Source organism: Molothrus ater, chromosome 1, assembly GCF_012460135.2.
Source record: "Molothrus ater isolate BHLD 08-10-18 breed brown headed cowbird chromosome 1, BPBGC_Mater_1.1, whole genome shotgun sequence".
In the NCBI taxonomy this organism is placed as follows: Eukaryota; Metazoa; Chordata; class Aves; order Passeriformes; family Icteridae; genus Molothrus; species Molothrus ater.
In genome coordinates this window covers 144,276,974-144,304,201 of record NC_050478.2, presented here as the reverse complement: position 1 = coordinate 144,304,201, position 27,228 = coordinate 144,276,974, and the positions used below count along the sequence as shown (strand labels likewise).

The 27,228-nt window shown below is 37.5% G+C and overlaps 1 protein-coding gene across 1 annotated transcript in view; it reads left to right on the top strand.

Annotated features, from left to right (window-relative positions):
* The window catches only part of ADCY8 (adenylate cyclase 8), a 116,287-nt gene that overhangs the window by 78,137 nt on the left and 10,922 nt on the right, over positions 1-27,228 (top strand). The window contains exons 8-14 of the mRNA XM_036405703.2: positions 2,207-2,404; positions 8,504-8,604; positions 12,576-12,777; positions 15,203-15,292; positions 16,621-16,793; positions 19,621-19,702; positions 24,165-24,323. Coding sequence (XP_036261596.1) covers positions 2,207-2,404; positions 8,504-8,604; positions 12,576-12,777; positions 15,203-15,292; positions 16,621-16,793; positions 19,621-19,702; positions 24,165-24,323 — 1,005 coding nt within the window. The remainder of the gene's footprint in view (positions 1-2,206; positions 2,405-8,503; positions 8,605-12,575; positions 12,778-15,202; positions 15,293-16,620; positions 16,794-19,620; positions 19,703-24,164; positions 24,324-27,228) is intronic.

Sequence of the window (27,228 nt, the reverse complement as noted above, 5' to 3'; positions counted from 1 at the left end):
GCATGATGTTTTTTCATTGCTTTTATATCTAAACACAGGGAAGCAGTTTTTTAAAGTATGTGCACGTATATAAGGGAGAGAAAATGATGAAATAAAAATATGAATTTCCTTGTTATATTGTGAATATAAATGCAAATTCAGAGTCTATTTTTGCAAAATACTACAGACACCATGGCCATAGTGGTGATGTTATGTCATGTTCACCTACCATGAGATGTAAAACACTTCATACATTCAGCAAGGAGACAAGCCTTCATATCAATCACAGCTTAAAGTAGAATTTAACCAAAATACAGTTGCTTAACAGAATGAACTGAGATTATTGTCCTTGTATAAATAAAACAAAATGCTCATCAAAAGCATTAGGGATGTTCTCCACCCTTGTTTCCAAGGGTGGAGAAACAGAAATAAAATGTAATTCTGAGGAATCAATTTACACACCACCATCTGATGTAATCTTATCCTTTAGCAGGGACTTCAGACACACTCATGCCCTTTCAGACACCACAAATTGATAAAAGCTTTTCTTCCTAGCTCAGTTTAAAAGAGATAGGAGTACTTAAACTAAAGTAGTGTCACAGTGTGTAATAATATAGCATTTATCCACTTGCCTTGATTGTTTCCTCTCAGGTCAAGATATGAGTTCAGACATATATAAAACCTAAGCATAAGAAAAGTTTCTTTGATACTGTTTTTTTCTCCTAATGTTGATAATAGTGATTTGCTAGACAGAAGAAGGGAGGATTCGAATTGAGTGTCATCCCAAACCTTCTCTATTGAAGCCCTTTTTCTACTAAACAAACAGGAAAACTGCTTTTCACTTTGAAACAGAGAGAAGATTATCTGCCTGTATTTTGAGATCTTGAATTACTGTTAACAAGATGGAATATGAAATACTATCTGTGACTACACAGTCCATGGATTTGATTTTAGGATTGTAAGGAAAGTTGTCACCTGGGCTTTGGCAGTTGGTACCTGAGACCCTTCTGTGTTTTAATGTGCTGCCCAAGATTCATTAGAATATGTTTGTTTACTATAGTTTGAATATCAACAAGGGAAACCTCCCTACAGCATTTGCCCAATGTAATCCTGTGATGCAAAAGAATTTGTATCACAAAATTTGTATCACGCCTAGCTTTCCAGGGACATCTGGTGACAAAACATCCTAAGCTCCTGTTTCAACAATGCCCAATAGGAGATAGAGCTGAAGGTCTTTTCAGGAAGGACCTGTGGAATAAATTTTCTCAGGCAGAATTTTATTTCCCACCCATAATAATGCTGAAATGTCTTATGCTATGATGTATGAAGTTTCACATCCTTTTCATTCATTAACATTTCTTAACCCTTGGGAATATTACAGTAGTAGAGTTTCTTTTCCCATTCAAGTGGGAAAGAGCTGCTTCACTGTGGTTTGTGTCATGTAATGGCACCATGAAATGGGAATGAGTTATTCTTTTTATGAAAGCAAACTCTAACTCTTTGCTGAAGTTGAAACACCCTTCATACTATATCTGCTAGAATTCCTTTGTGAAGCAAAAGTATTTTCATTTTTTCCTTTGATTAGTCATTGAAATACCAAAGGAATAATGCATCTGAGATGATATTTTAAATACTAATATGAATTACAGTTAAATTAAATCATATAGCCTAACTGTAATGTTAGATTGGCTGAAATATACCAGTAGTGAAGAAGAACATATTATCTGAAAACTCATGCTGAAGTAATCAGAAATGTCACCTTCTTCACTCCTGACTAAGTGATCTGTTCCTTAACTACACACATCCAGTAACTTTGAGATAAAAAAAAACTTCATTACTCCTTTGTTGTGGATTTTGTTTTATATGGCTTCCATTCTTATTTATTAAAACACACCATTGAGTCAGATATTCTGCTGTGATTTTGGTGTGTACTCCCCTCATGCATGCTTTAATAATTACATATCAGATTTGGAAAGTGGAATATAGTCCTAATGCTCAGTGCAGCAACAAACCTCCTAGCCTGTAAAAAAGAAGGCATTAAAATTCCCACCTTAATGTACTGTATGTGTCTAGTGGAACAGAGTTATTATTTTACATTTCTATAGATTTCATTGAATGAATTGCATGGAATGCTGTAATGGTTTGCAATGCAACATGAACTAAAACATTGCATTTTTAACCCAAGGGGACCAGCAGGTTTATTCTGTTTGCATGTGCTTTCCCCTAGACTCTGGCTGCCCTAACAAGAAATTCAATAAATCTGCTTCCAAACCATCTTGCACAAGCTTTGCATGTCCAGTCTGGGCCTGAGGAAATTAACAAGCGAATAGAGCACACCATCGACTTACGGAGTGGCGATAAATTGAGAAGAGAGCATATCAAGCCTTTTTCACTGATGTTTAAAGACTCCAGCCTGGAGCATAAGGTAGCTGGGGCTTGGTAGCTGCAATATTCACAACTCAAATTGTAATAAATGTTCACTGAAGTAGAAAAGCTGTAGGTTCTGGCCTGTGTTGTTTTTTCTTGTTTTGTTTTTCTTTTTCATTTTGTTTCAGCTTTCATAAGGCGGGGCTGAGCTAGAGTTCATAATACACAGTGACATGATGCAGGTGCTATAATGCCGAAATGATTGCATTTCCTTGTTGGAAAATATGTACACTGAACAAACTCAGTTTCTGAAAACAGCAGCCACTGACTGGGTTGAAGTTCATATCGAGTACAAGCAGTTTTCTGTCAGATGACAGGTTACTTTGGCACTAACGGTGATTGAGCATATTAATAAACTTACATTTCTATTAAAAAAATACATGTCTATATTTATAAAGATTTGTTCCTTCCATTTAGTCATAGAATCCCTCTGATGTCTTCTATGCAGCTGCAATATATTTATTTCAAGTCAAGAGTAATTTTTCAACTCTCTGTTTTAAACATCCTTCTTAAAAAACCTGTTTCTAAGACCTAGATATGGTTTGTGTCTTTGCTGCTCCTCAACAGCAATATGATTTCATTAACTTCTCTTTCAGTCTACATCCAGATGTAAGTTATAAGTTTTAAAAGATAAGGTAATGGGAGAGCACTCCTCGAAAGCTGATGGCATGGGGTGAAGTTGCACAGATCTCAAATAATTTCGTTGACTTTCTTTGACAATCTCACTTGCAATGACAGTGCAGCAACAGCAGGTCTACAATACTATGTGCACTTGAAAGAGAATAAAAATAGCAGGGAAATGAAAGCACAGAGGCTTATCTCTCCATCAACACTCTTATTTCCACTGGAAAACAGACTTTTTTACTTGATTTATGAGAGACTAGTCCTCAGGAAGGCTGATTAGTGAGAGCTTTATCACAACTGGAAAAGAAAAATTCTTCTTGAAGTATACCTAAGCCTTATTGCACTAGTAATCTTGTAGAAGAAACAACAAATGTTTGCTAAAACAGAAATACAAGATTGCATTTCCTCATGAAGATATTTAGAGCGACACAAGGTAGAATCCCCAAAATCAAATTTTCCACAAATAATTATCTTCTGAAAAGGAAGATATGAAGATACTTCTTTCAGTGCAGTCATAGTGCAAAGCTGACACAGACCCAGAGCAAGTGGAATTCAAGATCTCTGGTATCAAATTAATTTCTACACCAAGTCCCAGAAGTCATGAATGATCTTTAATCTTTTCAACACACAGGATAAAAAAATATGGTGAAAGAATCTGAAATTTTTTGGTTAAAAGAGGAAATAGCCTGATCACAACAACTTGATGAATGGGCAAACTTGTCAGTGGCTCACCTCGCCTTACTGTGCTATTTTATCACACAAGGGCTGAGCATGGGCTGGTGTAAAAGGGCACAGCCCAGAATCATATCCCACATCCAGAAAATAAACTCTCTTATTATTTTATATTTCACAATTATCAGCCACAAAGAAAAACTCTAAGGGTAGTGTAGAATTCAATTTAAATGAAATTTAAGAAACCAAAAAAGATCCATGCCCTAATCCATCACATTACATTGGTCAGATTTAAAATATTAATACAGTTTTTAATTGCATCTGAATGAAAAAAGTCTATTTAAAAGTTAAATTTTTTAGCAGATTTGGTACATCTTCTTCCCAATAAGATATTTCCAGTGGAGAATTGGGCTGCAGTGTTTGGAGAATTATGCTTTCATTCAATATTTCCTTAGGTGTTAGTCCCTAGTAGCACACTAGTAGCACAAGCAATAGAAATAAAAAATCCATTCAGCAAAGTTGACTGAGTCAACTCTCTGTTCCATAAATTATTCTGGTTTCTCATATTAGGAAGGAGTAAAGTTTTAAAAAAATATCACCACTGCTTTATTTGTTCTGGCACATCCACCACCATCAGCTGGGCAGCCTCTGGTCAGCTCCTCCTTGCTTCTGCTCAGGGCTCAGGGTGCTCAGATAGTGATGGGGAATGTACTAGGATACAAAGAAATGATGTGGAGTAAGGGAAGAAGAATCATAGTGTCCTCCTTGTTGTGGACAGGAGAAATTATCTTATGGGACAGCATGGGAAATGTCCCTTTTCTGCTGCCTGCCTGTACAGTAATTACAGGTTTGTCCTTGTAACCTTAGTCTTTAACCATAGGTTTCCGGAAGTCATGGAAAAAAGTAATATTTGAACTATTTTCCTGCAGAAAGCAGCTATTTCCTCCATCCCATCTTGTTACTACCACTTTCTCCCTTCTTCCAGTCCATTTAGGAAACAGCAAATTCAGGTTTAAATAGCTGAGATCCTGGCCAAGTGTTACCTTTACCTCATTCAGTGAGAATTGTGTTAATGCTCTGTACCTCAAATGACAGAAAAGTGAGTAACCACATGAACAATAAACTACATTTCTTCCTCCAGCATTAGTAAAAGGACTACCCTGATGTGGGATCATGGGGTGACATGAGTGGATCTGAAATGTTGTACTGGACCTCTGTTTAAACAGTCTGGGTTGGTTTGAATTTTTTTCCACTATAAAACAATTCCAGATATCAGGTTTACACTAGCCATGAAATGTACAGATTTCTCCCTTTAAGATTTCAAAAGGTTAGGAAAAAAAACCCAGAATAATTCTGGAATCAACACGCACAAAACTACCATGGAGCTAGCACAGATCCTGGTTTTCACTGGTTTAGATAGCTGCTATGTCATTGCAGTTTAAGCCACTGGAACATCTTGCCACTCCTCTCTCTCTGTCCTTCTGTGGTAACAGGATAAGTGTCTATTCCACAGCAGGCAGTAGCAGTTACATTAGAGAATGAGTTACCTCTCTCAGGCATTATTTTCTATATGAATTCTGCAATACTTCATTTTTCATAGGATTTGTGCAGGACCCCACCTGGTATATTTTATAGATTCTTTACTGAAATTGACTCATCATTATTAACCTGTACTTCACCCATTAATGCTTGATATGTCATTTAGAGACAATGTGGCCTCAATTTTGCTAGAGGTTTTTTTCACAAATAGCATGTAGGCAGATCATCACAGGAAGGTACTTTTGATGGTGGCATGAAAAGATGCTAAAATTTCCAGTTATATAATAGCTCATAGGAAAATCTGATCCTACTTCAGATTATTCCAATAATTAAAAGATATCATCATGATGATCTCCCTAAATATCAGCAATTTTAAAATATCCGTACCATGTACTTTCATACAGGGTAAAGCAGAGGCACAGGACAGGGAATTTTACATGCTGGTAGGGATTTATTAAAGAAAGTTTCCAATGTAAATGTTTGTATAAAGATATTCAAAGTCTTCCTGCATATTTGTGCTTGGATTAGAAAACAGTCTGGTCTTAGACATGAAACATTTATGTATTTTCTGTGAGGTGAGCACACTGGAAATATCAAAAGAGCTTTGAATTTCAAAGTACACATTTTCTTAGTTCAAATATTAGACATAAATATCTGAATTTCTCTGTTTCACAATTTCTGACTGGTAAGATAAGTAGAAATTACATGAGTAGAAAAACAATTTTGCTCCTCCTTCTTTCTATATCTCAGCAAGCACAAGCATCACCTCCTTCCTTCAACTCAGAAACTTCCACTTGCAAGGAGGTCTGCAAGCTCAGGCAAACTCTGTGCCTGTCCAGCAACTTTTCTATTGTGGTCAGCAACTGGATCTCTGTCTACTCTTTGGTCTTCTCAGAAGTTCATTTTCTCTCCTGTCTTAGACTTCTTGAAACATATTCTTCCATTCCTCTCCTGTATTGCAGAAACTTTTCCAACTTCTCTGATGAAGAACAAACCTGGTCTCCCTTTTCATCTATAAGGTCCTGTCTGAGTCAAAGAGCAGCAGTGAGGATAAAACCAAACACCTTCCTCCCCAGTGCACAAACATTTTCTTTAGGGGAACATGTGAAGCCTGCCATATTACTGGTGCTCCCCTTTCAAAGAGGCTTTGGAGGAGAGAGGTGAGGAATATGCAGCATTCTCAACAGGAGAGTCCTGGCCTTTCTTAGTTTCAGCCAGCTGGCTTGGATAACCAGTTCCCTCCCAGCAGTGCAGGTAAATGGCCCCAGCCCCATGGGAGCCTTCACTGGCCAATGACCAAGTCACACCAGGTGGCTCTGTGAGGTGTGCAGGGAAGGTTTTCACTGCAGACAAGGTCACATCACAACTCTTCCTACCACTCTACACAGCTCTGGTTGGCTACATGCCTCCCCATGATTTTTGAAGGGCCTTGAGGCTTAGTGAATCCTTCAATTACTTCTCCAAGTCATTAAGGGGTAGACTGCTACAGAGCTTCTACATTTATCATTTATGTCAGTGCTGCCTAGGGATGCCAACAATTCCTCATCACAATGTTGTTACTGATTAGAACACAGCATCCATCCTTTTGACATAATGCTCAACACAGCAGGCCATTCCATGTTTGTGCTTCATTCATCTAGTTTGCCTTAATTTCCCTATGGAACAGTTGGGATTTCATGTTATATTTTAAGGAATGTACCTTTCTTTTTCCCTATTTGAAAAAAAACCTTGGCCATTATTTATGCAGACTGATACAGTTCTGTTTCCTTGCACATGAAATCAGGGTCAGTGCCTCTGGGGCTCCAGCAGCAAAATGAAGTAGAATTACCTGTGGCCAAAAATCATGCCAAAGTGATACTGCCAACAGCAGACACAAGGTGGAATCACAGGAGAGGAGGAGTCAAAATGAGGGACACCAACACATGAACCTCCTCTCTTACTCATGACAAATGGGAGCAGGGAAGTGAAACCTTTTTTCCATCTGGAAGCTTGAGACTGTTTTGATCAGATGTTTATGCTGAGATGATGTTCCAACCAAAGATCCATGTAGGGAAAGTTTAAGTCTAAGTCTAAGCTAGGATCTCCCTTCAAGAGCAAATTAGCTATGAAATCCAGTTCAAACTTGGACTCTCTCAGTATATGCTCTTGACACATTTCTTAATTTATTTTTTTTATGTTATAATGCTTTCTAGGCATTAATAACAGCAGTTTTCTCTATTTCCAAATATCTGAAGAGAGATTCTGGTATCTGATATTGCTTTGACTCTTACAACCTTTTTTTCAGCCCCTTTAAAACAGCAAAGGTTTAAACAAAATGAAGTTATTGTTCAGAGAAAGAAAAATGAATGAGGCAAGCCTTTGCAGGATTTCTTATAATACAAAGAAACTTTGGTGGCATCCATAAAGGGTACAGAGAATTACAAAACATATTCCTATGGACTAATCTTCATCTGCTGTAAACAGCTGCAGTTTAATTGAATTAGCAATGATAAATAACAGCCAAGGACTTGGTGAATATTTCCACTTTAACTGATCCACTGTGGTCTATCAATGTGTCTGTCACTCCGTTTCTTGGTAATTTCCATTAAAAAAGGGACCTAATAGCATTCTCAGTTGTTTGATATGCTTGAGAAAAATATTTTTTCAATAAATCTTTATAATAATGGACCTCAAATAGTCTTTTACATTTGGAGAACACCCATATTGCCAAGTTTCCACATGGCCTCTGACTTTGTTAGGATACAGAGTTTCAGCACCCCAGCATCCCAAATAGTCCCAGAATGTTCTAACTGCATAATAGAAAAATAGCAGAGCAGCCTCAACTTGGCCATCATAGAGACACCTCTGTGCCATCATGCATGCAGAGTCACAGATGACTCCAGTGCTTGTTTTCATGTGAGAAAATTCATGGTTTCTCTGGTTATTAAGTATTTTATTAACTTATTCAATGTTTAGTATTCTACACAGCAGCACAAGCTCCTGGTATCTATCTCAGGGTTTTTTAAGCAAATAATTTTGAACAAAGAAGAACAATTTTGTATTGAAAATTACAGATTTTTGCTCTTTTGGTTAGAATATTTTACCAGATTATTAATAATTTATTAGATGGGTTTTATTTTCAAACAAAATTCAAGTTTATTGATTTATTGGTGCATTGTGCTAATTTTCCCCATGTCTCCTATATACATCAGGCTTAATGAAATTACTTCATGTGTTAACAGCTAATTTACTTTTCTCTGTGTGTTTTCTTTTTTTATTCTAGTATTCTCAAATGCGGGATGAAGTATTCAAATCAAACTTGGTGTGTGCATTTATTGTTCTTGTATTTATCACCACTATCCAAAGCTTGCTCCCTTCTTCCAGGTAAATACAGAAATATATCTCTATATATCTGAAGGCACTCTTAGGGACACAGTGGAACAACATTTTTAGGATTGATGTGCAATGAACCAATAAAATCTGCTCATTCCCCAAAAGTGTTTGGAAATATTTGGTCACTTTTTTTTGCAATACTATTTTTTTACCACAATATCTACAGCTACATGTTTTCAAGTGAGACAGCAGCATGTGCTGATGTTATATTGTTATGTTTTCAAGTAGAACTACCACCAAGTTAAGTGGAAATTTTGAGTTACAAAAATTTGCTCCAGTATGTCCTGGTGAAACATGATCCAGAACAATAGCTGTGCCTCTTTGCTAATCACCCTGGCTATCAGTGACTCTCTCAGTTTTGTTTAATAAATGCTTTGTAAGAGAATTACACTGCTTGCTTTGCTGCTGACAGTGTGATTTGGCCATCTGGGAAAAGAAGTCTCAGGCCATTAATAAGCATGGAGGTGATCTGGTAGATCTGTTTTCACTTTGCTCTCCTCTGGGGCTGACCAAGCAATATATTCCTATCAAGGTGATGAAAATCTGACATAGATGAGACCTTGGTGTCCACATTTCACAGACTCAAACATATTATTTGGCATTTTTGTCTACAGTTTAATCATGAGATCACAAGAGTATGTGCAAGGACTGAGGTCAGTTTTCCAGGACAGGACTGCCACTGTAACAACCCCCTGGTCCCATTTGGTCTTTGACAGAGAAAGTGTTAAAAGAGTATTGCCAGAATAAAACATTTCTTGGGTAGTTTCTAGCACTCAGATGAACCTTAACTTATGGCTGACAGCAGAGTAACTTTGAAAATACATTATTTGTATACAACAAATAGGACATTTATTGTGTTACAGCAGTGCAGCAAGATTTCTTGGATCATTTCTGGAAGATGTGAGTTACCAGGTTGATGTCTGAGAACACCAAAGTGGGGGTTAGGTGCAGGCAGGCAAATACATTCTGTAGCAGTGTTGTCTCATATGTTTTGTAATTCTCAGCTGACAAAGTACCTGGAGAAGTATGTGACCTTCTGTTGTTCCTTATGTGCTATATTGCTCCCAGTAAGTTTGCTTGCTTTTTAAAAGCTCTTCTCCCAGTACACATTTAAAGTTCTTCATTTCTGGTAGATGTTTTTTTTTTGTTTGTTATTTTTTCCTCAGTATGTACAAGAAGATTTATGGATCTTATTAACAGAACTTGTTTTCCAAAAAGATTTCTGCTGCTATATCAATCACTGCCATACCAGATTAAAAAAAAAAAAGGCATTTTTTTCTATCTGCACAGACTCATCTCAGTTAACTCCTGTGAGGGTGTCTGGTGCCATTGGAGTGAGGGGGAAGGAGTCACACAAACACATTGCCTGCAGCTGTCTCACCTCCTAGTTTCTCATCTTGCCAGTAGTCTTGTGTTTTTCCCTGAGGACCTTTTTGTCACTGAATGTTAAAGAGGCTGCAAATACAAATGGGTCAAAATTAAGGTTAAATAAATTCCTACAAGAAAAGATCAGCAGAGGTTTTTTTAAAAAAATGTGAGTTTGTCTTCAAGAATGCCCTGGAAGGCTGATTGCTAGAACCTGGGAAGATATTTAGGGGAAGGGTATTTACCACTACCCCTTTTGTGAGAAAAGCTTTGGAGACACATGGGTATTTATTGGCACTTCCTATGTTCTGTCAGGAGCTGGAGATCACTGTCAAGGCTTAAGGAGACAAATTTTGGTCTCATTTTTTTAATGTTCTGATACTCTGCTTCAAAAAGTGTGTTTCAATTTTTTTAAAAAAGCATGCCTGTCAACAGATGAGCAAGCCTAAAATAACAGGATAGGGGTTTTGAGTGAGAAGGTTTCAATATGCTTAAACATATTGGATGAGAAAATAATCTGGAAGTTCAAATTTCCTAAGTTCCAGTTCTAAAAGCAGTTCAAGGCATGAGCAATTGAACAAACTATCACAAAGTTAGACAGGATTTGGATTCAGAGAATCCTTGAAATAACTTCATATTCATTTGTTATGCCTCTGGTAAATATCAGAGAAGTCAAATACTAGAGTGGAAAACCACGGAAATAGTTTCCTTGAAACCACTAACAAACTATAATTCAGTCCTCATGGTAACTTACCCATTTCCTAAAAACACATATAAGAGTTTTTCAGTGAATGCTTCAGATTTCTGTTGAACAAGGATAAAATTATGTATTTGCTTAAGTAGATAAATATTTTTTCAGCTGAGTTTTTTTGTTTCTGAAAATTTGGTGAAAATGCTATTTAAATTGTCATAGAACATATATTACTAAGGTTCTCTGGGGAGTTTCCCAGAGAATTTACCTTAGTCTGTGTGTTAAAGAAGGGAATCATATCTCAAATTTAATAGGTATGGAAGTTTCAGAATTTTCTCTGTTTATATCTGTCTCCCTAAGGATAAATATTTGATCCATTCATGCATTTTTCCCTGACAGGGCAGATGCATGTGAATTTAAAAATCTTTACAATAGTTTTTATTCTTTGAAATATGGAGTTGGGGAAATTAATCTAAGTGAGATAAATTAATGTCATATTTTTTGCCATAATTGCCCTTTATGAAACCATTATATTACATTGCCAACCTTGCAGTGATTCATCTTCTCCTTCTAAGAGGCCTGGGAGTTTCATCAATTTCCTGCAATGAACTGCTTATGTGCTCACATGGACAATAGGTCTTACTAGAGTAGACTGCTGAAATACTCTTATTTCTGTCCATTTTTGACTGGGTTATTCTTGTGAAGGAAAAAAAAAAGCATATTTCAAATTGTTATTAATTTAAAAACTTACATCTTCTGTTTTACATAAGTTTTCCTTTTGGCTCAAATCAGTTGATTTGTACATCAGAAAGAGGGAAGGCAAAAGCTCTTTTTAAACTTCACTTGATCTTGGCAGTAAGAGAATCCCTGAAAAGAAAATCTATTGGTCTTGAACCTCTTCTTGAATGAAGGGGCGATCCAAGCCTGGTGTCCTAGTTCTGGGAGAAGTTCATGGACAGAAAATTATTACAGTTTTTTTGTTTGGATTCCTCTAACCTTGTCAATGTATTTTATTGTACTTGATCTTATCAGTGTGCTCCCATCAAAATCTCAGCACAGATACTGGATTGTTCTTCTCAGAGGTCACACTATGCCACCTTCAGTTTTGTTTTTAAATCAAGCAGGCTTAGGCAAGAGACAAGCACATCAATTGAACAGCTACAGTGGAAAAATTTGTTGCTTATAAATTTTTTGTGAACAAACACAAGGTCTAAGTTTCTCAGGCACATAAGCAGGTTATTCTGCAATTTTGGGTTTATATCCCATACTTAGGTGTGTAGATGGTCCCTTTAAAGTATTCTATTATAGTATGCTCCTATTATAGTATTATTCAAAAACATGGGTCTTACAAGTAGAGTATGGCAGTCCAAAATAAGTACTAATGTTTAGTGTCCTCAAGCTGGACCTCTTGAGGCTTGATCCTAATCTTTCTGAAGGGCTGAATTTGGTTTTGTTCAGAGCTGGATCAGGCTAGCAGAGCTGGTAGGCTACACCAGTAAATATAGACTGTCTATATATATCTGAGGTATAGTTAGAAACTATCAGTTCCAAATCGGATTGCAGGCACTTGGCTTTGCAAAGCAAGAAAGCTGTTGCAGAACACTGCTGTACAGTGGCAAACTGAAGGAATTAATCTTGCATGACCCTCTGTCGGTGTCCATAACCCACATCAAAGTATAGCCACTGGAGAATGAGTTAATGTGAATCTCAAGTTGGCTTCTACCTGCATAAACCTAAGAGACTGCTATGCAGTGAGATGAATTGTATCCAAAGCCACACAGGTGTCAGCCCTCCTGACTCCCTTAACTAGATCTACATGGACAATCAGCTTTTCCCTTGATTTATTGACTGATTGTGCTGAGATTTAATGCTGGATTCTCTTTTTTTTTTAATTTTTTTTCCCCAGAGTGATCCCAATGGTCATTCAGTTCTCTATCCTGATTATGCTGCACTCCGCTCTCGTGCTGATCACTACGGCAGAGGATTACAAATGTTTACCCTTAATGCTCCGGAAAACTTGCTGCTGGATTAATGAGACCTACTTGGCAAGGAATGTCATTATCTTTGCATCCATTCTGATTAATTTTCTTGGAGCCATCATCAATATTGTAAGCTTATAGGAAACCAAGGAATATTATACAGTAAAAGATGATTTATGAATAATTAAGCTTGCTACAGGACTTGCTAACTATGTCTATAAGCTGTCTGTGATTTAGATAACATAAAAAAGGCAAAGCATTACAACTTCAGGAAATTCAATCCATTGCTTGATCTATGTATTTCTGAAATATCTAATTATTTCTCCCTCATGAGTGTCATCTATTTTTAAAACCTTTTGTCAAGTTTCTGTCCAACATATCCACTCTTTGAGGACCATTTGTAATTTTCTGACATGCTGAAATACTTTCTTAGAGACTGTCAATCCAAAAAATGCTTATGGATATTAAATTCTTCCTCTCATATATTCTCAGCTCATCTTACAGTTCTACTATTTTTTACATTATTTAGAAAAATAAAACAATTGCTGGAATAATAATTTTAAAAATTCCAATAGAGCCCTGATTATCCTGATATATTCAGCAACAGGAGAGAGCTTTGCATTATTTAGGGAGATTATAATGTCAGACAACCTGACAGGTCTGAGCCAAGAATGTGGTAAATATCTCACAGATAGATTAAAAGTACCACTGATAGGAGAGTAAGTCAGAGAAAGAAAAGTGCATTTCTATCATTACTGAAAAAATATAAATACAGTAAATGTCAGGAAGTTCAATTGGGCTGAAAACTTCCTGAAGAAAAGGACAGTGGTGCATTACAATACAAATCACTAAGCAGTGTTTTAGAATTTAGAAGTTTTTAAATCATGTATAACAAATACCTTTCAGGATAGATTTTGGTACAGATAGATATAGTTGGTCTTGATCTTTAAAAAAAGATCTCTGACACAGTATCTATGCCAAATTTGTTACTTCCCCTAATTTCTTGTGCATTATTTTTTAAGATTTGTCCTCTGCAATTTTCTGGGTTGGTTAATCCAAAGACTGTCAAAATAAAATTACATTTTACTCTCACACCAGTGGTTTTCTATAAAGCAGGAAACAGTCATATGTATTGTCATATATTTAGCTGGACAATGACTTGAGTCACTGAGTCCTGATCTCTATAGGAAATGACAATATTAATATACTCTCATTATTTCATATGTCAAAGTTCCTTCATAATAATGGTTTGTTCAGGAGGGACCTGCATGCATTTAAGAACAGGTAATGCATCTCAGCCTTGCAGCTTTATGTGTTCACTGAGTTCAAATGCAGCCAACTGGAGGGGTCTAAGACTCAGATGCTTTCTGAGCCATCAAGCTTTGGTTTCACCAGGGGGGCAAATGAGTCTTGTGAGTCTTAAGTACATTCTTATTTTTATAAAATTAAGTTTCTGATCCTGAAAGTCCCTTAAAAAAACACCTGTACTTGTTCTTGTGACATTCTGCCCTACAGAGAGGTGTTCTATACCTCATAAATTTTTAGAAAGTACCATTGATTGTCTGGTGTCATGGAAGAATGCACAGCCAAGCAGGTAATATTCCTGCACTGCAGAGATGGCTGAATGGCTGAAAGAACAAACAAAAGAGTGCCAAGTTCAAAATTAACTGGAATTTAATGATAAGAAATTGGGCCTCATTAAATGAATTCTTTAACTATTGGTTAAAAAGACCTCTAAATAGCTTGTACAAACCAGGTTGGTGACATGACCTATTATAATCATCCAAAGTGAATAAATATATATGACAGGAGACTCCATCTGCTTTAAGTGTCAAAGCATGAAGCAATTAATGATTTTTTCCTTTATTTTAAGATCATAATGTATTCCAACTTTACAATGCTGGTTTCTTTGTATCTAATGCTCTTGGTTGGAAATACCATTAAAATCAATGCAGGTCATAACAACAAAAAGCAATATTACATTATCATAACCATAGTTTCATGAGTGAATTTTTATTCCCTTCCATTCTAAGCATCACAGTTGCTGTTCTGGGACCACATCATGTTTTGGTACAGCCAGGTCTGTGTGATACCATTAAAGTGAAGGTTGGGTGTCCCATATCCAAAAGGATAACACAATCCATAGCAGATGAAAACAGCTTGCAGAAAGGGTACACATTCAATCTGATTTTATGCTCCCAATTAAATAATTTTCTCTATAGTTTATAGTAAAGTCTAAGCACTTTGAGAGGTCATTCTGAAGAGTCCCACATGAGTCCTCCAGAAGTCCCAGAGGAGCTCATCTTACCACTCTGGAAAGAGAGCATAGGGAAGCTATTCAGATGCTGAATATCTGCAGCACAGATGGCTCCCCCTTTTCCATTTCATCTCCACACCATGTCTTCTTACTGTCCATTTATTCAGCTCTTGGTGCTAGGTGGGATCTGGCATGGAGGGCAGCAGGTCACCCAGTCCCAGCCCTGAATCCAGACAGCCACACAAGCAATTAGTCACCAGTGTACAATAGCCCTGATTTTGTTTTATTTCTTCACAGCTCTGGTGTGATTTTGACAAACCAATAGCCCTGAAGAACCAGACCTTCAACTCCTCTGCCTCTTTTACAGACATCTGTTCCTGTCCTGAGGTATTTCTGAGGGTACTTTTGAATCTGAGGTGAATCCAAAAAGGTCATATGGCAACCACTACCTTGTGGTGGGGTCAGGGGCTCAAGACTGTGAGAGAGAACATTTCCATTTGTTGATAGAGAAAAGCAGAGGCTGGTTACAGAAGAATTAACCTTAAGATCTAATGGGGCATTACAAATAAAATTTAACCTTTGAACATTATACAGAACCTTTATGCTGGGAACACACCCAGCAATGATTTAATGAACCTAGTGCAATAAAGCACACTACCTAATTCACATGAATGTAATGGAGAGCAAAACTTCTTACATGACAAAGAGAGTAGTAGGACTGCTATGGTTATTTTAAGATTGGTCTTGGAGAAAAAAAAAAAGAAACCCTCTCTAAGATGAGCAAGCAGGCAACAAAATCAATGTGTTGGTCATGTGTAGATAAGAGAAGTATGTTGCTTAGAAAGTCATATGGCAGTGTCATGATACTGCCAGCAGTAAGCTCTAAGCAGCAGGGATACAGACTTTCCTACAGAGAAACTGTACTAGAGAAAAGCTGTACCCAGAAAAATGAATACAATCGCTCCTAAAGCTGTGTGATTTGAGTTAGTTTAAACTACTTTTGGACTGTGGGTGTTGATGTTGCTATTTTAAGTCTGAACAGCTCATCGCCATGATTGTCTCTCTCTATCCAGTATCAGCTGCATGGATTGCATTTGGCAGATGACTAATCATTGAGAAAAATGAGACAATGAAAAGATTAGAAAATAAGATATGAGTAAAACTTCCAGGCATCACATTTTAAGATAGTAATGTAACCAAGCTAGACCTACAATATTAAAAATAAAAAAAAAAAAAAGAAAAAAAAAAAGTCCAAATCTGTGCCTTTATCCTCTCTCCAGCAGCATGGGAAGAATTAAAGTAGAAATATGATTCTCCCATCCTGAGTATTTTGTGGGTCTTGTGGACATTTAGACTCCAAAGGAATATAAATTGTTTTCTCCCAGTAGACTTTTCAGTAGCAAGCTACAGCATGCAGCATCTCTCCCTTTCCTCTTTTAATTATAGAGGATGCTGTTTCACTTACAATGCAATGAAAATGCTCTAAAGGCACAGAAAACGATCTCTGCTGACATGGAGGTACCATGAAAAATATAGAATTTGTAATTTCACTTCTATTTTAGCAAAACACTTATTTTCAAAGTGCCCTGGGCCCTAAAAGGACTTAGCTGAGCACTGAAATCCAAAATAATCTTCCCATACTTCTGGTTACTCAATTGTTTACATAGATGCTTATCTCTGATCACCAGAATTAACCAGTGCTGTTTTCTATGCAGTATTTTGTCTTCACTGGTGTGCTGGCAATGGTGACTTGTGCAGTCTTTCTTCGTCTCAACTCTGTCCTGAAGCTGGCAGTGCTTCTCATCATGATTGCCATCTACTCTCTGCTGACTGAGACCATTTATGCTTCCCTTTTTCTGCAATATGACAACTTTCACCACAATGGAGAGTAAGTGTTCACAGCCCCCTTCAGGAACTGCTTTTTCTTAAGGTGATGGTTCAAGTCTTGCCAGAGTATGAGTGTATTGGATAGCACCAAAGTTAAATGTGGAGTGATGGTTGCAACAGGCAATGACTAATTCAAAATGATTCATAACCTGTTTTTTTCTCAACACTTTTTACTAAAATGTTCATTTCATCAGGACATTTAAATATTGATCAGGACCTGTCTTTTATGTCTCCTCTAGTCTATCAATGAGGACTAAAAATATGCATTGCAATGCACGTACCTTGGTCATTTCTATTCTTGAAAGCCCCAGGGATACCAAGTGAAAAATCCCCCTGTTTCAGGCAACAGGATTGAATCATTGATTTTTTATACTAAAATCCAAACAAATAGTGTGCACTTGTGAAAGATATAAGGAACATCGGCATGATCCTGTTTTGTAGGAGAGTTCTTGAAGGACATTCTCCTCCTCCTTCTCGTCCTCCCAGGTTTCTTTCCCAGGAAAGGAAACTGAAGAAGAACCACAATGATTTGCAGAGTCAGAGATGCAATTAGTGTTGCAACAACTGAATCTAGAGCAGCAGTAATTTAAATCATTCAGAAAAACATTTCTTGAGCCTTTGATACTTGACCAGGGTAGTATTGCAGTTGTTTGTGCTTGTTAGTGCAGGTGAAGATTCTCAGAGTAAGGGAAAAGCAGGGATTTGCAGTACAATTAATTCTCCCAACAGCCACATCCTTACACATAGCAAGGCTCTGCATGCACAGCTTTCCTTACTTGCTTCCTACAGTACCAAAGTACCAGAGATTTGGGCTGAAATTCCTTTTTCTAATGCTAGTTATCATTGTACAGACATATCATATAGCCAGAACAGACCCCAGAAAATCTGACAAATGGCAGTAAGGAATACTTGGCTAAGTAACTAGAAGTAGAAATCATGATAATTGTCACTAACCAGGCATGGCAATGAATCTCTTTTGTGAGATTCCTGTGAGAAAAACTTGAAGAATTCAGAGTAGCCTCTATTCCCTGTCAATAAAACTCTCTGGAGACTTTTATCACAGAAGATTGAGAAAGAGGCAAGAGTATTCCCTGAGTAGCCAATAGCCCAAGACATGGGGAAATCAGTTGAGATGCTCCACTCTCACAACAAGGATAGGAACTTCAGCTCTGATATTAGTGAGAATGAAGTTCAAGAGTGTGTGCTCTGAAAATTATTTGGCTTTTTAACTATATAAATCATTTGAATAAAAGGCTTTGCAGCTCCTTAAAAAAATCATGCAGCTGTGGTGGGTATAGCTGCAACACCACAATATGCAATAGCAGGTGGGTTTATGACTAAGACTTTTAAGACTCTTGCCTTTAGACAAGGGGTCATTTTGGAATGTGTTCATTTGGAGTGGAGGTTGTATTTTGGGCAACTTCAAAATAGGAAACATTTGAATTCCAGCATATTTGCAGATGACAAGGTTACTTCCTGCTTGCTCTTGCTCTGTGTTGATGACTCATCCCACAGCAGCACATTTCCAGCACAGTAAATTCATTAGGACCACAAAGACAGCTCAGTTATATCTCTAACTAGAAAGTTTCCTTTTGGTTTAGTCTCAAGTTCTGCTCTTTCTTTCTCTAATTTCTCTGTCATAGGAGTCCTCTGACAAATAGCATCCCATACTTCTTAGAAATTACTATGGAAAACAGATCCAGTATCTGGACTTTGCTTTGTTCTTAGATCTCAAGGCAGACTAAAGATTGTCCCAAAATCTCTTTCAATTTCTGGTCCTCATTTACTCATTTATTATTTTTTTCAAAAGTTCAGGGTTTTATCACCACATATCAACTTCCTTTTCTCATCTCCCTTTAACAATATAATTGAAAAGTATCTCTGTTCAATTTAACTCCAAATTTATTTTTTCTCCCATTTGCTTTACTATAAGTTTGGCTCTACCATTTCCCCAACCTCTTTTGTCTGTTACCTGGGAAACATGCTTAAAAAAAAAACCTGGCATACAGAGATACTTTCTTCAGCTTTTGTTCATCTTTCCACATAACTGTAATTTATCTCAGTATTTGAAACCCCCTGTTAACTGCTTTTAACCCCTTTAATTTTATTTTAAACTTTGTTTTTGTTCCATACACAGCACCTCAGTGATTTCATACAGCAGATTTCATATAGCCAGCACCTGCTTTACCCATCTTCTCTGCTTCCCTGTGGTCTGCAAGGTTTCCTTTACCTGCCTTGTCACAGGCTTCTCTGGTCTCCTCTTTGTAGCTCAGTAAAACCAGTCCTAGCTACTGTTTGCCATACTTTTGGTCCTCTTTTAATGCATGCTATATCCCTGTCATCTCCAAACCCTTCTCACAATATGTTTAATTTCAGCTCCTGCCTTGGAGATCATCCTTCATCTCTAGCTTTATTCACTGGGCTTTTACTTTCACAGCCTGGAAGTTTCCCTTTGTCAGCTCCATCTCAACCTTTCCCCCCCCTGATGTCACCTCCTGCTCCCCACAGGGGCTGGCACCAGGCTCCCAGGAGGGGACTGACTGACACACAGCTTGCATATCACATTTGAAAGTGAAAGCTCATCACCTCCTGTGTACCTCCTGTAGGCTACAATTTAGTTACTTAAGTTGTGTCTCCAAACAGGGAGCTCTCCAATTACACTCCTGTTCTCTTGAACTAATTACTGCTAAATTAAATTTTCAAATACAGTGGATTTCTTTTTAATGAACAACAAAAATTGCCACTTATGAAATGAAACTTCTGAACAATTACAACACTGGCAAATAAATAACTGTATTTTACTTTGTTGTTTGTTTGTTTTTCTCCAGCACAGACTTCCTGGGTACAAAGGAGGCCTCTTTACTACTGATGGCAATGTTTCTTTTAGCTGTATTTTATCATGGTCAACAGGTAATGCAAACATTTTCTTCAACCTTTCCCTTTGTCCCTTGCAATTACAAGATGTGACAACAATTACTTTTAAAATACCACCTGCCTTTTTACCCTCTTGAGCATATGACCTTTTGCAATTTAATAAACCATATACAGAATCTGATTAAAGAAAGCCCATATCTGATACTGTCTAGCATTCTTAAAGAACATGTGCAATATTCTATTCAGCAATACTCAAATTGCATTTTCTATTTGAAGGAACAAACAGGACACTATTATTTTAGACATGTGTGCAGTTCTGGAGGCACCTGACAGCTTCACTGCACTTGAGTAGGCATAAACCCAAAATAAAGGGAATAAAAACCAATAAATAATGAAACCACTGTGAAATAGCTTATTCTGTCTGAAAAAAAGCAACAGACTCAAGGAAGTGAGGAAAATTTGGGTTAAGCATCAGTACTTACTCATCTGTGTCATGGACCACTTACAAGAATCCTTTCTCATGGATCTAGATCTTAAATGGGATTTAGGGGCCTCAGAGCTTTAGGACTGACATCCTTGAGGATGAATTGAGAAACTGGGTATTTCAGGATTTCAGTACATGATGCACAGGGAGAGAGAACTATGGCAAATTTAGATTTAAAATAACAAATAGGTTGAAAAAAAACCAGCATAAGCAGGGTGCTTTCTCCACAGTGTTTCTGGTTCTCAAGCCCTGGATGTCAAACATGCTGAGTTGAGACAGTTTCTAATCACAAAAAGCAAGGAGCACACTGCTCTAAAGAAAGCCCCAAGCACAGTTGCCTTTAGACATTGTTGACTTGCCTAAAGATTTTCCCCTCAAGACCATTAGGCTGAAAAACTCCAGCATTTCTCAATCCTCCTGGAATGAGGTAGAAAGACAGAAATGATGCTGTGATTAATAAGATTTAGGTACTTTATTACAATAACTTTCTAAGCTGTCCCAGAAGTCAGAGCCTCCATTCCTTCCACATGAGAGCAAAAAGAAGCCAACACCTAAATATTCAATTCATTTTCCTACTGTTTTCAATTCATTTTCCTTCCCTTCTTTTTGTGGGAATGAGGAATGAGTGAGTAGGGGAAGCAAGGCATGAAATGCATTTTGCACAAGGCGCAGATTTAAATTTGATGGAAATCAATGAATTGTGACATGGCTTTATCATGACATAAAGTCCACTTAGGAATAATATGGAACAAATAAGAACTGAACCACTCAAATTTCAGATAAGCCTTATAGTATTCCCAATTATTATTAACATATGTCAGGATAAAAAATGTCAGGCTTGGGAATTAGCCAAGGTAGTGAGAAAAACAACACTAGACAAGTTTAGGTGCAGTAAGAATTAGGCTGAAGCCAGGCAATGCTCTTCAGGATCCCCATCCTGAGTGTAAATATCTATCTTCTACAAAAGCCCGATCTGGGGTGTTTAAGAGTGTTTTCCAGCCCAGAGGCCTGTAAGCAGAGCACAAGTTATTTTCCATTTTATTAACCTTTCTGGTTCCATAAAACAGGATAGGCTGCACTAGAACTGCCCTTGGAAATGGTCCCTGAGATGTGCTAAGTTCTGCATGTTCTCCCAAATGGTTCATAAGGCCAGTCTATCAATTTAACAGCATCCAAAGGCAGAGTCCAGGAAGATTTCATTGAATTGTTTAATTTTTTTTATAGAGTTAACATAAAGATTTCTGTATAGTTGTTAACTTAATATAAATTTATATATAAAAGTTCCATTCAAACTACATTAAAAAAAATAACAAAAGCCAAAACGCTTCTGAAGTGTGAAACGGGGAGCACATTAAGTCCAATAAAGCTGTCCTCCAGCAAGTCTTCCCACCCCACAAGCTGCAAAAGTTATCTGAAGTAGAATAGCTTAAAACTTGTCTTATTCTAGGTGAATTTTCTGAAAAAGATTATTTTTGTAAGATAATATTTATCGATGATCAATTTCTGAATAATTAACTTTTTTTTTATCTGTTGTGATTTAAAATTAATGCCTTATTTAGAATCTAAAATTTAAAACTAAATTTGAGAAAAAGGTGTGTGGTACCATCTTATTAGATTTAATTTAATTTTATGTGACAATTGTCTGCAGAGTGGTTGGGTTGTGCAGCATGCTGAGGACAAAATGTTAGGCTTTCTGTGTAATACATCTCTCTTTTCTTCACCAGCTATTGTAATTAGAGGTGTTTCTTAAAGGTACATATCAGGGCAGGAAACCATGGACACTTTGGGATTTAAATCCAGGAATATTTCTTCAGAAAATCAAGCCACTAACCTTAAAGTCAACCCTACGATTCTTTTAGTTTTAGCAAATATAAGAACTTAGCAAAACATGTTCTTAATATTTTCTAATTTCAAATCTCATACATATCACTCCTTTCTTTCTGAGCTGATAATGCCATCTTGGTAGTCCACTGATGATGAAAGATCATGTTTAAATGTGATCACAAATAACCAGAATGATGCTATCTAAAATGTAAAGATTAGCTGCTGCTATTCTGAGCTAGGCTTAGAGATGTGACATTTCCCTGTAGAGCAGCATAAAAAATCAGCTCTGAAAAAATACCACACTTTTTTGCCAAGCTCTTATTGTAGTAGCATTAAATATCTTGAAGCATCAAAGAACCCAAAATCCAGCAGCAGCTCCTATTTGAAGTCAAACTTTGAAATACCTTTTGAACTCCTTGAAAACTTCCAGATAATTTTTTCTTCTCAGTTAGTTGGTAGAGATAAAAGTCAGTTATCTGGTATGGGCTCTGTCTTCTAGCATAAAAGAAAGGCAAAGGAAACTGAAAAAGGTTGAAATATATGTTTAAAATACTCTTTCCTGACAGTCTGTTTTTGTTGCCATTAATTCAGGGAATTAATGGTCACAAGACAGAAGATCAACATATCAGTAGAAAAAAGTTTGTTTATAAAGCTGGTTACAGCAGCCAGAGGGCAAGTAAATCACTGCCAAGTTGCATACAGGCTTTGGAAGTTTATATCAAGCCACAGTCACTTTTAGCTTTTAGGAAGGAAAGCTCCCTAGAGCACAGCCAACAAATAAGGTCCCTTGCAAAGTGCTTTGCTTTTTTCTCCTGAAGAGTTTGCCATTCATGACTGCTGCTGACTAAAACTGTGACCAAGATGAGTCACCAAACAATGCCTGAGCCCCCTCTTAGTCATTCCCACCCACTGCAGGCTGCTCCTTTATTTTAGTTTGGTATATGAATTATATTTCAAAAAATTCCTCTATCCCAGCACCTTCTGATGTCTTTCAAAATTGTAAAATTCATCTATTTGCTGGCACAATACCAGCAAATAGATGGGTCTTCTTTACTGAGTGTTATTGTCTCTGGTTGGAGCATCTCAGACCTCACAAATAAATGTTCTCTTTCAGTTTACTAACTATATATATATATATTTCCATCATTTTCAGTAATGCTGTAGCTTAATAAGTCACCCTTTGCGCAAGCTACAGTATCAGCTGCCTTGAAATCTGCTTAAAACTCTGCTTCAGTGTGATGCACACAAAATCTCTGTCAGTGTTGGGCTTGTCATGTGTTGACACACGTGTGCCTCTCAGGCAAGTGACACAAGACTTCAACATGTTCCCTGCCTCAGCCAGCAGACAGCTGCCATTCATACTTAAATGAATAAGAATTTATATATATAGATATATATATATATATATCTCAACAATGCATATATATGCATGCATATATAACCTCTGCTGTGGACAGCTTTTGTTCTGCACACCCACTGCACTGGAAATCATTTCACTTCAGTTTTTAGCTGTGGGTATCAGGCAGTGAGACTTTGCATGGATAAACTGTGATTGTAGACTCTGATCCCACAATACAGGCACAGAGTATTGGAGGGGATGGCAAATAGCATATTTTCTGTTATTTTTATAAGATTAAAGTTGCAAATAACTGCATGTCCCAAGAGTATAGCTATATAATTTTTGTGCCACAGATTTAGACGTTCTCTTTGGGAGCACTTTGGGCTGGTATACAGAATTTTGCTGAAAGATGCTCATTCTTCAGAAGGAAATACTTGCCAAGAGTTTAGAGCTAGCCTTGTGCTAATTTTCTCATTTAAATTGAAAACACATGAAAAGGGGAATATATTTATTTCATATCAATACCTGCCAACACCTTATCTCCTGTCAGACTCCGTTATCGAAATAATAAAGATATGCTTAAAGGGAAAATAATTTGGTGACAGTTTGAATCCACTGACCATAGCAGTAATATGCCAAATATTTTTGCTCAACATTACTCTGAGAGTCTCACTGTACATAAAACAAAGAAATAATCTCTTTTTCTGGCAAGGAAATCAAATTGTTTCAGAGATCTCCAGCAGCACTGAAGGTGGTTACATGGCAGGAGCAGCCTGCCAGGACAGCAATACAATCTCTACTCTTCTCTTGTCAGGTTTTATTTTTGCCTCTGTTTCTTTCTGAAACTACAGCTTGAATATACAGCAAGGCTGGATTTTCTGTGGCGTGTTCAAGCAAAAGAAGAAATCAATGAAATGAAGGAGCTGAGGGAGCACAATGAGAACATGTTAAGGAATATTTTACCCAGTCACGTTGCCCGTCACTTCCTGGAGAAGGATCGGGATAATGAAGTACGTGTCGATTTTCTGATGTTTTTGTTTAATTAGTAAAAGAAAAGTAGATCTGGTAGGAAATTGCTGAAACTTATTTCTCTATAGGATTCATTGCCCAAACACTGCCAATATTTGATATCTGATCAACACTGAAAAATAATCATGTTTTGAAGTAAATGTTCTAGTACCACACCTGGAGTTATGCTCCAATGTTCTGAACCCACCAGTAGGAAACATGTGGACCACACATAGAGAAATTCTAGCGATAATTCACCAAGATGGTTATGGGTTTGGGGGATAAAACACATGAGGAGAGGCTGAGACAGCTGAGATCATGCAACTTTAGGAAGAAAAGACTGAAAGAGCATCTCATTGTTGCCTTTAAGTACCTAATGAGTGTTTATAAAGAAGACATTGTTAGGGGCCTGGAACATCTCTCTTATGAGAAGAGACTTGGGAGGAGAAGACTGAGAAGGGATCTCATTAATGCATTTAAATGTCTCCAAGGCAGGTACCAAGAAGATGGTGCCAGGCTCTTTTCAGTGGTGCCCAGGGACAGGACAAGATCAATGGCAATAAATTAAAACACAAGTTGTTCCACCTCAACATGAGGAAGAATTGCTTTACATAGAGGGTGCAGGCCCCTGGAAGAGGCTGCTCACAGAGGTCACAGAGTCACCCTCTCTGGAGACATTCCAAACCCACCTGGATCCATTCCTGTGTAATCTGCTCTAGGTGACCCTGCCTGGGCAGAGGGGTTGGCCTGGATGACCTCCAGAGGTCCCTTCCAGCCCCAGCAATTCTGTGATTCTGTGGTTTTGTCAGTCTGTGAAGGCAGAGCAGGGCTCAGCCCTCAAATCAAAAGGGCTGTGAAAGACTTGATCTTAGTCCTGCTTTGAAAGCAAACTGTATTAAACGAGATTCAGAAGTCTGTTCCAATCTATGAGTCTATGAAAATCTAGTACTTGAGTCTATGAAAATCTACTATTCATAAAAAAGATAGGGGAGTTTAACAGAATGTCTGTGCAAGTTTATGATAGAAGTATTGTTGCAGAAGTATTATTAGAGCCCTGATAGTGACTATGGAAGGAACAAGCTGCAACAGACCTGAGGCTCTCACATCTGCAGACACAAAAGAACATTTTTGCCATTTCGTATTGCCCCTGAATTGCCTGTTTGTGGCAGATAACAAAACACCCATTTCAGCAACAGAGTTTGTGGCTGGGTCCCTAAAAAGTGTTTGCATTACACAAAGAAAAGCATGATAATAGAGTCTCTGAATATTCCTAACATGAAGTTTGAAGATGGATAAAAGAAATTCCAGAATTTGTTTCTGAAAGTAGCAGTAAGTCAGTTGCTCCTCATTTCAAACAAAGTAAATGCATGTTATAACATTGCATGCATATTAAGGTACTGTATGATGAAATTGGATTTTTTCATGCAATGTTGGAATTCTCTTTTTTAATGGGAAGGAATGTTGCAAGATTCACCTTGCCAGCACTGACATATCTACTGATGGTGCAGCAAAAAGGAATTAAGGACACCATTTTCTGTTGTACATTTTGGAAATGGATGTAGGAAACCTAATTAGACTGCACAATGAGGAATCATTGTGTGCTGATTTCAAGTATCACCTAGGGAAGGATGGCACAGTGAGAAGCTACAAGGAAAAGCACTTTAGAAACCACTCTTGAGAAATTTTAAACTCTGTGGGTATGAAAGTGCCATAGAAACCCTGCAATGCACATGAGAAAAAGTGAGTGTGAAAGCAACCAGGTTCAAATGTTTTATTGCAAATGGAGCAGACCTTGATACCAGCCAGCAGTGTGCTCTGGCATATCTGCATTATGGATTTTCAGGGAGTAAGTTTCCCATCTTACACTTTCATTCACGTACAGTCACGTGCATAATAATCTTCAGAAGCAAGCAGATGCCCCATGGATCACTGCTGATGCTTCAATAATTTGCCACTGAATTAAATTCCACCACCCCTGCTTTTTGTAAGGCAATTTCCAGAGTAACTATACTTGGGGATGATTTATGCATGAGCTGGCAGACAGAAAAATCTACCAGATTTCAGTGCAATCAATCCTGCAGTTCATGTCTGGCCATTAAGTTAATTTCTCTGCTCTCAAAAAAATGAATTCCCAAATATGTACTGTAGTGGTTTCTTATGGATGTTTTATTTCTGTCCTTATGCTTCTCACCAAAAATAGAAAAATGGAGCAACTGAAGGCTCAGGCAGTTTTCTATCTTCATGATCCAAGGCATGAGTGTATGGCTGAGTGTATTCATGCTTCTCCTAGCACACATTGTCAGATCTTTCATAAGCATCCACGAATTAATGTGTGTATTACCTCTTTCTATACCCACAAAAGGGAATGAGAGTGTTCTTAGAGTATGGCTTCCATAACCCTGAAGATGCTCTTCAGTGAAAGAAAGTGTAAGGGCAGGAAGGGAATCAATCAGGTTTTCTCAACCAAGGCTTTGCCATGGCTTTGGAAATGAGAAGAATTTCCCCACGTTTACTCTAAGACACATTGTAAAGGAGCCTGGATAAACAGAAGCATTAGCAGCACATCCAAGAGCAGAGCAGAGGTTCGGGATGCTTCTAGGGAGAAGCAGGATAAAGAAAGAAGGGCCTGAATTGATCATATCAAGTGTATGGCAATCAGCAGTAAATCTTTTTTGTCGTGAAACCAAAGCATCAGCATTTCTTAAAGCCACTAACAAGAACTTTGAGAAAAAAGTACTTCAGGTCATAACAACAAAACAAATGTTCATAAACAGAAATGGAAGTGTCCACCATTACCTAAAACTACCAAAATTGCAGCCAGGAAAAAAAATCAAAGGAGAATACATATGATGGTGGTATATTAGCTGCAAGAAAAGCATACCAGGAGTTGTGGTAGCAATCCCTGGA